General features: G+C 35.3%; 1 protein-coding gene across 3 annotated transcripts in view; it reads right to left on the reverse strand.

The window, feature by feature from the left end:
- DMD (dystrophin) overlaps window positions 1–13,947 on the reverse strand; it is a gene marked incomplete at both ends in the record, with an annotated part of 2,093,893 nt that overhangs the window by 1,411,435 nt on the left and 668,511 nt on the right. For all 3 annotated transcript variants that reach the window (XM_079728248.1, XM_079728247.1, XM_079728246.1), the window contains one exon: window positions 10,184–10,363. In XM_079728248.1, coding sequence (XP_079584374.1) covers window positions 10,184–10,363 — 180 coding nt within the window. The remainder of the gene's footprint in view (window positions 1–10,183; window positions 10,364–13,947) is intronic.

The following is a 13,947-nucleotide window of genomic DNA, read 5'->3' on the forward strand; positions in this document are numbered from 1 at the left end:
ACTTAAGTTATGTTGACTGAAACCACAAAGGAAAGTAATCTCAAAACCAGAAGTAAACTAGCGCCTCTGCAATTTATTGGTTAAGCTATAGGAAATAAGTGGGGCAAAGGAGGAAAACTTAGGGTGTCATTCTGTCATTTAATTAGACATGCTGTTTAAAGTATTTACAACACTAATGTAAATTGTGCTCAGGTATTCCAGCACTAATTCCATTGCCTGGCACATTGTATATGTTTATTAAATAGTGCACTGAATGCATCTTTGGTTTTCATAAATATAATTATTTATAGTCTATAAATTTTTAGACAAAATTCTTTGAACTGTGTAATAAATGACTTTTTAATCAAATAAGTGATATGCCCTTTAAAAGTACAATAAAAGATTAATATAAAGTGCCTATTAGTCCAGAAATACATTTAAGCTGAATGTTATTCGAATGTTAAAAAGCACGCTACACTTGTTTGATTTAAATTAGTCAATCTGTTAAAATATTTGAGTATCCAAAGTTAGCATTCAATTCTTCTTGGTTTAGAATTACACTAACTTTGTGTTCAGATTTTACAAAGATTTTTTTAAGACATAGATCATCACTCTTTGAAATGATACGATTTGTGACCCAAGTTGTGAGAGGCCATTCCCTCAGTACACAGGCATTACCAGACAGACAAGTCACAAAACGGTGAGACATCCTCTTGCCTTAACCACCAATTCTGTGTCACAGTCCTCCAGTTATTAAGACTAAAAAGTTACCTCTTGTGATGTTAATCATTACTCTTCCAGTAAGCCAAATTTTTCGGAAGACCTATTTCCATGGAGACCAAAACAGGCCTGCTTTGGATCCACTTATATGTACTAAATATACACATAGTCAAGGATCTGGTTGGGGCCAAGAGTTGTTTTACTGATTTTCCTGAATTTGCCAAGAGATAAGGAAGAGATTTGAGGGAACCTCCCTGCCTCACACATGATGACCGATTCCCTCAATGGGAAGAAAGCAGGGAAGCCTCATGATCTTCTGATTTAAGCTTCCAAATAGGAATTGACATGTAGTAATGAAATCCTTTGTCATGGTGTCTTATGTAAAAATTGCTTTTGATAAATACATTTTGAAGGTGCTACCCTTTGTGCAAGCCACATCTTTACATATGCCAAGGCCTTAGGGACTTCCATTTAGGTAGCCTAAATAGTTTAAAAAAAAAAGACATTAAGAGATACCAAGTTTCTACATGTGTCAAGCACAGGTTTTATCTTCTCTAAGATCTCCATAGATTCATTATTCAGAATCAAGCACTGAGCTTCAAACTATAATTATATAGTCCACTGACAAGTTATGCCAAAATGAAAGCAGAAGGTAACATAATTTTTAAAAATGCTTAAGATGTAACCTCAAACCTAACTGAACTCAACACAAAATGACAATTACATGATAAAATTAATTCTACCTTTAACCAAAAGGAACACAGAGTTTTTAAGTAGGATTCCAAGAGCATTTAATTTTTTCAGAGTAACATTTTTTTTACATGGGCAAATTGTTTTTGCATACAATCAGGGCTTGAAGAAAATATTGTTCAGGTGGAAAATTTCTACTTTTATATGTGCAGGCACCAGAATGCAGAGATTCTGAAAATACAAAGCTATTTTTTGCAGTTATATCTAATGTTATGGAATATTTGTGCTACTGAATATTTGGCTGTGAAATTAATTTCTAAAATGTTATAATATCTTCTAATTGCTATTTATTATGAAATTGGATAGATGTGCCCACGGAAGGTAAAGAGAAATGGCAACATTATATACTATGAAAAGAAATTTAAGAATATAGCAAGCCTTATAAGAAAGAAAAAATAATATTTTTTAATAAAATAATAGCAGATGTGGATCTGTAATTGTTCTATACTATAATCATCACTATACTGTATTTGAAACTACTACTTCATTTCCTTTGGGATACAGAAATAAGAAAACATCTGTGCATTGACCCTGTAAATATAGGGTATAATTCATTATATATAACAAATTAATAATTACTTTCAAAACCTACTCCAGAATAAAAAAACAATTGGTCATGTACTAAATTTCCCCATCACTTTTAGTTATTGACTGTAAACACTTAATTATATGTTAGAATCGTTAAAAATATAGACAGGAAGGGATTATGGAGGTCACTGAGTATAACCTCCTCCTTACTACAGGATTCACTACTTCCAGAAGCAGACAACTCCTTCCTGAGTATGGCATCAATTTTTCCCATTGGCAAAGATCTTTACACCTAGTGGAAGCCTGCATTATTATGACTTCATTCATATAAAATTTGTTTTGGGAATTCCCTGGCGGTCCAGCGGTTAGGGCTCTGTGCTTCCACTGCAGGGAGCATGGGTTCAATCTCTTGTCTGGGAACTAAGATCCCACAAGCTGTGCTGCGTGGCCTGAATAAATAACTAAATAAAATTTGTTTTGAACCCTGAAACAACAAAGAGTAAGATGAGTATTGTTTCCACCTGACAGTCTTAAAGTTCTGAAGCTTGACAATCATGACTCTAATAAATCTTATTTCCAAGCTCTATAATACCAGGTACTTGCTAGAACTAGATTTAATCGGGTGCTCCAAAACCTAGATTTTCTGACTTTGGACATCATATTCAATTAAAGCAATCTAAAACTGCATAAGCTATTCAGCAGCTGAATCATAATGTTTCAATTAAATTCTAACATCTATTCAATATGTGTCACTACAGGACACCCAGAAACAAATATAATGGAACCTCTATTTTTAGAGATATCACAGTATAGTAGTGAAGGTGACAACCACACAAATGATTGTGAGACAAGGTGAGTTCCATATGAAAAATACAAGTATGCAAAATAATTGCATGTAAATGTCTTCACGAAAACAAAGTAGATTTGTTTTTAAATACTAGCCCCTTGATCTGTCAGTTAACTAGCCAGTAAAAATGGAAAAGAATTATTTGTCTTTAGGTTTGGAAGCTAGTTCCCCTTACAGTGATTAAAAGTGGAGGTCTCTGAGCCAGGCTCCACAGTTCTCAAACAACAGGTCCACAGTTCACATCCTGTAACATTTGAGGCAGACTGGTTACTCTCTCAGAGCTTTGATTTATTTTCTTCATATGTAAAACAGTAATGATAACACATCTCTCACAAGGGTGTTGCAAACAAGGCCTGCTTCATGGGTGTGCAACTTATGTAGTCACCCAGGTCCCCTCACTCAAAAGGATCTCATTCTTGGTTTCATGCTCTGCTGTCACCCTCTTGAAATTCTTAATAACTTTTGTAAAGAATCCCTGCATATTCATTCTGCGCTGAGCCTCGCAAAATATGTAGCCCATCCTGGAAGCAAGAATTAAATTACATAATGTTTGAACACAATAAGTACTCTCTTGCTACATATTAGTAATAACCACTAAAAAGTCCAGAGAAAATTCAGGAATTTTTCTAAACCGAACCTTCTTTACTTATAAAGTGATATATGTTAATTTCCAAAATTTACATTTTTCCCCTTGTGAGAAAAACTGGAAGAGCATTTGCCCAGTATCTTGATAGTTCTAGGGTGAACATCTTCTTGCATTAAGGTTGTACAAGTTGGGTAGGTCTAGAAAAAACATACTATTTTCAAACAATGAAAATCTTTCTTACCATTTTCTCTTCCATTCGTTTACAAATGCACATTTTGAAAAAGAGCTATATGTACATTCCAGCATATTTAAAGAATGTAAAAGGGCATATAACGAAAGGAAACATTTCTTTTCCACCACTGTGTCCAGTTTCTCATGGGCAACTAGTTGTATTTACCACCTGTTCTTATATTTTAAATTAACTTTATGCTCTTATCTTTCTTTCAGTTTGGCCCATATTCTTAACTGCACCACTTAATTATTTAAATAGTCTTGACTTTGTAAGTTTTGATGTTAGAGATTTCTACTGGTATTGTGAGATACTATTTGAACATTTTTAAAAAACTTACTAAAAGAGATTCAAATTATAAAAAATTAGTTACCTAATTTACCTTATTATCATTTTTATTATTAAAATACTTATACTTGTAATAATAGCTACCAGTTATGGAGCTCTCTGCACATTCCAGGCATTATGCTAGGTGCTTTGCATCCCTTATCTTATTTAAAATACTCAAAATAGTATCTGCAGTAAAAGCTTAATAAGTGGTGGTTATCATTACCTCACAATGGCCCTAAGAATAAGTACTAAGTTTATTCCCATTTTATAGATGAGAGGTAAAAATTTCAGGCAGGTTGACAAGTGTGGATTGAAGTTTCTCGTTGTGTTCTTTATACATACAGAACTTTAGAGTGATCACTGATTTTTAATGGGCATAGAGGGGTTGCAGTTCTACAGTTTAAAACATACTGCATAATCATAGCAACAGCTTTAGCTGGTAACTGATAGCCAGGCTTAAAACTATCTCCATAGGCATGGTAGCACAAGGCACAAATACCTGATGACGGTGTGAGGATTCACAATTCTAAGCAACAGAAAGGATTTATATGTTGAACTTCATGAGAAACCTGGGGTAAAAGATCAGGTGCTCACAAAGGAAGCTGGGTTATTAATCAAAAGGCTAAAAAATATTCTATCTCATGAACAAATGCCAAGGAATTAACACAGCTAGGTGTAGCATATAAGGAGTGCCCAAGTTCATGAGAGTGGCTTGGTAACTAAACTGTAATATCAATTACTGTCCTGTTTTGATACTGATATTAAGGCAATATAACTTCTTGTATAGATACTGATATTAGAATCATAAGCACAGAGTCAATATTCAAAAGATATCATAAAAGAAGTCATTCTCCTATTTGAAATAAAATATTATATGATAGTTAAGAAGGTTTATTCCATAAAACTCTCTTTAATTTTATGTATTTTGTCCCTCACTTCAAATTCTCTTTTGTACACATTGTCAGAAAGAAGAGATACATGTTGGCTTCAGGATACATACTAATCACAGAATTTGAGCAATTGTGTGAATTAGCCACATCTGCAAAAATTCAAGAAGCAATGAAATTTATTTTTTCTGATCCACCTGACCTTCCTCTACATACCATCTGGCAGGAAGTAATGGAACACTTTCTTTAACTAGGGATGCAGATTATTAAGCATACAGAAAAAACTTGGATTTTTCTTGCTGTGTCATTTCATTTATTGTCAACAAACAATAGATTTATCATATAGATGCTGAGTATTTTATCTTAATGGTATTTTAATTACATACTCATGATGAGTGAAATGTAACTATTTCAGAAGTCAGTCTTCTTCTAATAGGAAGATAATTTCATTTTTATTATCATCTTCCAGCTGACTCTGAGATTTATACAATGGAGATAGTTGGAATCTCTTCACTAATTACTCCAGAGTTTTATATAAAATTTCAAGCAAAGAGAAACGTATCATAAACATTTAGAACTGGAAGGACACTACAGAGATCTTCCTAGACCAAATTTTTCATTTTATAAATAAGGAATGAGTGGTTCCAACAGTTAATTCAGCTCTTGTCTCTTAAATTTTCAGTGCCTACAACATTTTGTGTTGTCGTAGATAAATGAATTTACAACATAAAACCAATTGCACTGATGCACACATGGCCTGTTCTCAAACATCTACTTTAGCTGAAGGTAGCAAAAGAATGCAGTTAATTCCCAAGGTTATTTGAGCTATAACTTGGAAATTTTCTAATAAAACCTTTAACCTAAGCAATTAACCAAAAGATGCTCTAAAATTCAAGATAGTTAGTCCATGAATTAAGTAAGATAAAAACCTAAAATAAGTGAGGAAATTTTATTTCAATTATGGGTTTTATAAAACCATTAAAATTGTTTTTTAATTGGCAGCAGACTGATTAGACTTGGAGAGCTTTCAGGAACCACTGAAAAGGGTTGTCAACTGAAAGGCCTTAGAGTATTTTTAATTAAAATCATTGGCAAAAAGATGAGAGGCAAACCAATTGTAACTACATTTCATGTATCAAGAGGTCTACAAAATAATGCTTTGAGAATGGGTACAGTCAGAATGTGCATGTAAAATATTTTATGGAGAGTAAAAACAGGGATCTCTAAAATATGAGAATGAACTCTGAAAAGAAAGGCAAATACGGAAATTTTCATCTTAATGCTTCTGCATCTATTTGCATTTCTGGTATTAAGAAAAACACTAGCTTATTATCTTGAACCATGTTTTACATTACTTACATGTCTGGCAGGAGTTTTAAAACTCTCAGAAGGACATAAATAATGTAGAAGAGATATATCCATACAAAATAATCACTTCCTCTATTTGGGAATCCATGAGTACAGACACAGACACACACAGCATAAACATGTACGCTCATGTTCAAGGGGAGGAGAATTCTGAGGATATTAATTTTATCTTTAAGATATTTGTGCTCATAGTTCCGAACACTGCAAAAATGGTCATTAGGAATATAGCAAAGTATTGATAAAATGGGAATAAGAGCTATGAACTTGCATGAGTCATAGAGTGTTCCTTATTTCTGGCAAAGAAGATAATTTACTCTGTTTAAAAAAATCACAAGGCTACAGAACTTCTGGACTTATCTAGATAGATATATTCTTACATCTAAACTCATGCTGCCAAGTCTAACATAAATTACTATAATAAATTATAAAGCAAATGAATAATATCCCCTTTTCATAGTATACCATGATTTCAGTTAAATGTGAAAAATAATATTTCAAATCATTTAAAGTATTAACTATAATGAATTTCTGACTATCGTATTCCCTAATTACAATCAAAATATAAATATGTCCACCAGGGGCACGGCATTTAGGAAATAATAGCTGAGTAAATTTCAACGAGCATGTTTATAAAAAGTTTGGAGGAAACAAAGGGTCATTCGAGTATTTAAATACGTCAATTCAAGGTGTATTTCATTTGCTCTCTTTTCTAATTTTAAGCATCCACATAGCAAATGTTATTATTCTTTTTAACTTTTGGAAACAGAAAGTATTTCCATTTTCTTAGGCTGCCTTCTCATCAACTTCAGCATCTTCAGCTTGTGTCCAGGTATTATTCAAGCCAAACCTGACTCTGAAATGCAACAGAGCAGCCCTCATAGTTAATTTTTTTCATGTTTTGATCTCTTGCCATGCTACTGTTTCATAAGGTCAAAATCCCTCAAAGCCTTGACCTGAATAGCAGTCAAAATTTCGGGCACATGATGAGCACATATGAGCACAATCGGATGCCTTGTCATCTCAGTCACAATTCCAACACCCTACTGGATTTTAACCATTACCAGAACTTTGCTCATTCTTTATACCAATCATTTAAAAGGATTTTTAAAAGACTGAGTATATTGTGTTATTAATGTGACTATTTTTCCCCCACAAACATGCTGGAATATATGCAAACAAGTGAGCTTTGTTCTTTAAAGTCACAACCTTACCCTCAACATTCTTGGAATTCTTATGCAATTTTGATTAAGTTCAATGTGACACGTAAGAAAGAAAATCATTTTTTTTTTTTAGTTACAAGATACTATTTCTTTTTTCACTCTATCTCCTTTTAATTCCTCTTTCCCTGGGTAGCTTCCTAAGAGCCCCCCACTCCCAAACAATGATTTGGATTGGGCCTATAATAGTGCATTTTTTGGGAAAAACCAAGGAGTGAAAAGTGAGACATGAGCTTAAGAAAGGCTCAAGCTTAGTGTCCTAGGAAGCAACTTGCTAATATAACTCCATTTATCTGCTTCTGGTCTGGTATAAGAGTGTATAATGGTTTAAAAAAAAAAAATCATAGTGAACTTACAACAAGCTGTCCAGACTCACTAAACAGAATGCCTTGCATATCAAGAGAACCTTTTTCTTTTCTCAAAATGTTTTCATGTCTATGGCTTTATTTTACCCTCATCAAACCCCAGTGAGCAAGTAGAGCAGATATATGTTATATGTTGGAAATCATTTTATAAAGAATTACACAAACCAAAGCTAGTACTGTTTTATCATAGATTTCATAAAGTTCAAAAATAGGAGGTTAAGTAAGTTGCCCTAAGTGGTAGTCTCATAACTTTTTTTTTTTTTTTTTTGCGGTACGCGGGCCTCTCACTGTTGTGGCCTCTCCCGTTGCAGAGCACAGGCTCTGGACGCGCAGGCTCAGCGGCCATGGCTCACGGGCCCAGCCGCTCCGCGGCATGTGGGATCTTCCCAGGCCGGGGCACGAACCCATGTCCCCCGCATCGGCAGGTGGACTCTCAACCACTGCGCCACCAGGGAAGCCCCTAGTCTCATAACTTTTAAGCCATTAAAAAATAAGGTTTCTATTTTATTTTTTAACCAACTAGAATAATCAAATAAGTAAGATTTTGATGAGATGCACAAGTCTCATTCCACAGAATGAGCATATTTAAATACTAGCAATATACTGCTAGGAAATACTATCAATATATTGCTAGGAAGGTCTCCGTTCTTCCCATTTCAGGCAGCACTGAGGAACACCAGAATGTGGGGACTGGCACATATGTCACTGTCTTACTAATTCAATGTTTTAAAAAAATATGTTCTGCAGACTTTATCAAAGGCTGCATGTAGATTACTAGCCAACTGAATGAGATTTTCTGAGCACAGAATCTAGGACTATGCATTTGAATCAGTTTCCCAGGTAACTATTATGCAGACTCAAGTTTGGAAAACCACTGCCAATAGGGCAAGTGAACCAGAATGCAACCTTTTGTTAACCCCATTACACCTCCGTGAATATATCCCCTTAAAGAGACACATTTCAAAATATCTTCATCAAATAATGCCAGTGCTTCTTAACATGGTAACTGACCATTTTACAGCACCAATAATCTATGGAACCAGTGGGTATATATTGGAATGATATCACTGATGGTTTAAAAAGTATAATACTTTCTAATGTCTCACATATTTGTTACATAAATGCCAATGATCACGCAAAGTAACCAAGGCCAGATTACATACAATAAGAAGAATCATGATCTGGTGGTAAAATCACTATTATATATCAAGTAACTGCCAAAAATATAGTCAATAGAATTTTTATTATTGCCCAATGACTGTATGAGAAATGATTGCAACTGATACTCCTTCAAGTTTTAAATTTTAAATATGAATTTGATTTTTAAAAAAAGATTGAACTGTGATTGAAAATCATATATGTTGGCTGATCATATTTTCTTAAATTATATTCTTGGAAGCAATACTTCAAACTTCATTTCTTCATCTTTCAACAAACATTTCCTAAGTGCCACTTATCAGATGCCAAGTATCAAAAAACAAATTCCCTGTACTGTCTCACAAGAGAGGAGATATATGCCTAAAGCTACTGAATGTGGCTTTAATAGAGATGTGTGCATGGTACATTGAACTATGATCTGTGGCCAATTAGTAAAAGCTTCTATAATGCAAAACAATATGGCAGAATGTATTAAACACTATTAAACATAATGTTAATATTTTGAATGACTGCCCATGATTCTACCATCTAATAACCATATCAGATAATAAAAGTTTCTAGTTTAAAAATATCACATTAAAAAAAATATCAAAACTTTTACAATTCTTAGCATAAAAACACATGACACTACAAGTAAAACATAGATGTTTTCCTAATCTACAGCCTATATGTGTTAGTATAACTAAGCTGCATGATTTTATGAAACAACAGTCTATGGCAGAAAATCCACTGATTATAACCTCACTTGCACTAATTGAAAGAGGTCTTTAGTGAAATCAAAGGACCTGGGCCCTAGTCCTCCTCTTATCACTGACTTTCCTTGGACAATTCACTTTTCCTCCCTAAACTTCATTTTCTCATACGTAAAATGTAGAGGTCAATTAATAGCCCTCATCATTCCCGGGATCACTCCAGTGTGATGACACAGTTCCCTAGCATTTTGTCCGACTGCTCTGAGTCACTCAGATCCTCATTCCCATTGAATAGGAAGGGATTACACTCTAAGACAGTAGCTAGTTCAGTCCACTAGCACTCACTCCTCCACTTCTACCACATTCTCCAATGTCAAGGCAACCAAGAGAGCCATGTTGTTATTCAACTGAATACTTAGCAAGGACTAATCTAGTGACACCCTTTGCAGGGTTACAGTACCACTCTCTTATTGAAGATTTCAAAAATCTCAAGGATAATTTACTGTAGGTTAATTATTATCACTAACCTGTGCTGAACTCTTTTCAAGTTTTTGGACTAAATTATCCCAGCGCTGGGCAAAGTTGTCCAGCCATGCTTCCATCTTTTGGGCTACCAATGTATTTTTCAGTGTTGAAAGAAGATCTTGGTTGAGTGAGCAGAGTTTGTCCATGGTTTGCTTTTTCTTTTCTAGATCGGCTTTTAAAACCTGTTAAAACAAGGAAGAACACAGACAAAGCCTAGGTTACATTTTACGAAACACTATAGTTCAATTTGCTTTTGCATGCACTTTCTCATTTCTATAGATATGGAAAGATTATAATTGTGCCTGCAAAAGATCGAGAGTTCATAAAAATATAAGTAGAAAATTATAATCCAAATAATGTTCCCAAGAAGCTTGAAGAGAAATAAAAGTCAGATGTAGAATAAACACCTCGTTGAGGCACTTACGAACTACCTTAACATTTTTGAAGAACTGCCAAGTAAAAATGTAGCATTGCTTCAAAAGGCAAAACAGATCAACATATGGAAATTACTTTTTAACATTTGGAGGTGTTCTAAAGTGAAAGGCATGGCTCTTGGATGTTAGTGAATTCCTTTGTAACTTCTGATAGAATTCAAATAAAATATCACATGCCAGGAGTCCTGAAGAAAAGATGGTGAATTGAGATGAGCATGGCTAAGGGGCCTTCCCAATCTGAAATGCTGTGATTATTTGAATAGATTTGCAATAGTATTTATTTCTATGATTTTTTATATTCTTTTCATTATTTGGATACAAAAACCTTGTTATTCAGTTTACTGACTTTTTCATTTTTTAGCATCTGTTATTAACTTTCAGCTATTTGAGTAATTATCTTCTAAAGCTAATTTTAGAGCCCATTAGGTAATAGAACTAAGTAATTGAGTATAACACAAATCCTTTGGAACCACTTTGCCTGTTTACTAAATGCTTATGTGTTTTATGAAGTATTTTTATACCATTCATATTTCCAAAGTTCCTGGGAGCTACGGAGGGTTACGCATGTCATTTGGTTGATAGAGAATGAATAAACAAAGTGGCTTGTGTGAAATCAGTAGATCAGGGCTGCTTATTCTTTCATTTTGCCCATTAAGGTCAACCTATGCTTTGGGAAATCCCATTTCCGTCTCCCAAATGCTAGTCCCTGATGTAATCTGTAAACACAGAGTAAGAAGAAAGAAAGGAGAGAATTATTTTATGGCCCCTTTACAATCCCCTCTTTTTGGCAGTAGCAAGTACAACGAACATAAACTAAGCTGTGAGACCTGTCTTTCCAAAATAAATGCAAATTTATTTAAGAACAACTAACATTGCACATGGCAAAGAAATGAGTATGAAACAGATGTCTCAACTGCTCATGAACCGAAGTGTCATCGACAGGGAGAAATCATTACACACACACCCCCCCGCAAAGGACACTTTATGTAGTTCATTTTGGCATGCCACCTGCATTGATAGCTCTTAACTGCAGACTGCTCCGGTGTCTCCTTCAATTAGTTCATCCTTTTCTCAGAATCTACTTCACCTGGTGTTCTTTATATTGCAGTCTTACTGCACGCCATTTTTAAGGAATAAAAGCAAGTTTTGAAATGAATTTCTAGTTTCTCCTCAATAATTGTTTGTTTCACTATTTTTTCTAAGTCTGAAAGAATGCAATAGACCAAAATATGAATTAAGATATATAAGCTGAATCTGAAGAAGGGGAAACCATTTGCGTTGGAAATTTATGGGTAGTCTCATGTTACCTAAAAAGATTTTCTTAGATGACCTATAAAAGTAATTGGATACCCAAAGAGATTTAGTGGCAAATGAAACGAAGCCTCCTGTGTTAACATTAAACCAAATGAAGAAGCACTTAGCGGGGCATGGAGGGGGGATGAATTGGGAGATTGGGATTGACATATATACACTACTATGTATAAAATAGATAACTAATAAGAACCTGCTGTATAAAAAATAAATAAAATAAAATAAAATTCAAAAAAAAGAAGCACTTAGTGAACATTACAAAAATAAAGGGGAAATTCGCCATTAAGGAATACAATTAGGGAAAATAACTCAAGGTAAAATAAAAACAGATTATAAAACTGTGGAATTATCAAATCAATATATTTTTCCCTAAATCTGTATGACAAAAACACTGTACTAACCAAGGCTTCTATCTAGTAAATTCTAGATCTGTGTTTGTCAAATGGTGATGGCAGGATAGTAGTTCTACCTCAGTTTGTTTCCCCTTGTTGGCTCTGGGCCAACCTCTCTCTTTCTCTCCCAATCTTTCTTTGTCTTATAATCTCCCAGTTCCTGAAGTACTCTCTCACCATAACTAAGAGAGGGAGAAAACAGGAAATCCATGGTGGTGCCTGATACATTGCATCATAGTAATGAATTGTCTTCTCCCATCTATCCTTGGAGAGTAATTATTTTAAGCTTGGATTTTGTGTGTGTATATCAAATAATTATGATTTAATTGTTACTAATACTTAGAGTATAAAAAAAGATGTCTTTCTGCATATCAAGAATTGATTACAGATCTTTTTTTTTTTTTTTTTTTTTTTTTTTGCGGTACGCGGGCCTCTCACCGTTGCGGCCTCTCCCATTGCGGAGCGCAGGCCCCAGACGCACAGGCCCAGCGGCCATGGCTCACGGGCCCAGCCACTCCGCGGCATGCGGCATCCTCCCGGACCGGGGCACGAACCCATGTCCCCTGCATCGGCAGGCGGACTCTCAACCACTGCGCCACCGATTACAGATCTTTGACTGCCAGAGAACCAGAGAGTTCTAGAAAACTCAGGAGGCAAAAAGAAGGTCTAGAAAACATGTACAAGGCAGGGGTCAGCTAGGATTTTAAAAGAAGAAATATAATTTATTTCCATAGAAGTGAGGCACCTAGACATACCTCCCAAGGTAAGCAGGAAAGTACAGCCAATAAATCAGATTTGGACAGCAGTAGAAATGGGCAAGAAACAGATAAGCTGCTCAAGAAGACGGAATAAACATGTTCTAACTGGTCAAGGTTAGATGATTTGAAGTGAAAAGAGAATGTACACTTACAAAAGGCCCAGAAAGTCTTCACCCTATTCTCATCAGACGTATGCTTCAGAGAGTAATGCCAAGACAATTTCTCTTAAACTGGCAACACTGAATTCTGTACCTATTTTATGTGTAGTTATTTGTCCATATGTAAGAAGTACTGTAATTCTTTCTAATCACCTGTTATTGTATTTAGGTACATTGATCGACTGTGGGGGCTTCTCAGCTTGAGGGAACGTCAGAAATCACCAGGAAGGCTTGTTAACTAGCAGAATGCTGGGCCCTACACTTCCAGAGTTTCTGAATCAGTAGGTCTGGGATGGGGCCTAAGAATTTGCATTTCTAACAAGTTCCCAGGTGGTGCTGCTAGTCTAAGGACCACACTTTGAGAACCACTGATACTATCTGGATGAATTCTTTGAGGGTGATCACAGGAGATGAGGTCAAGGTAGCAAGTCCTAGTGAAACAGCACTGTCAACAGGGACTTGCCAAGCTCCCATAGGCACTCTGTCCCTGCCATCTGATCTCACAGACACTTGATAGTGACCTAATTCCACAGTACTCCTGCAGCCCCTGCACACCATCCTCTCTTTTGTCAAGTTTCCCAGAGTTGTCCTGCCCTGGCAGACGCCACGAATCCTCACAGTAACAGTACTCTTCCCCAGGAACATATTTCTTGGAGGTTTGGGCCTTCCCATGATAACCTACTTAATTCTACAAGTCTTAGAATTCACCTCAG

Source organism: Hyperoodon ampullatus (genome assembly GCF_949752795.1).
Source record: "Hyperoodon ampullatus genome assembly, chromosome: X".
NCBI lineage: Eukaryota > Metazoa > Chordata > Mammalia > Artiodactyla > Ziphiidae > Hyperoodon > Hyperoodon ampullatus.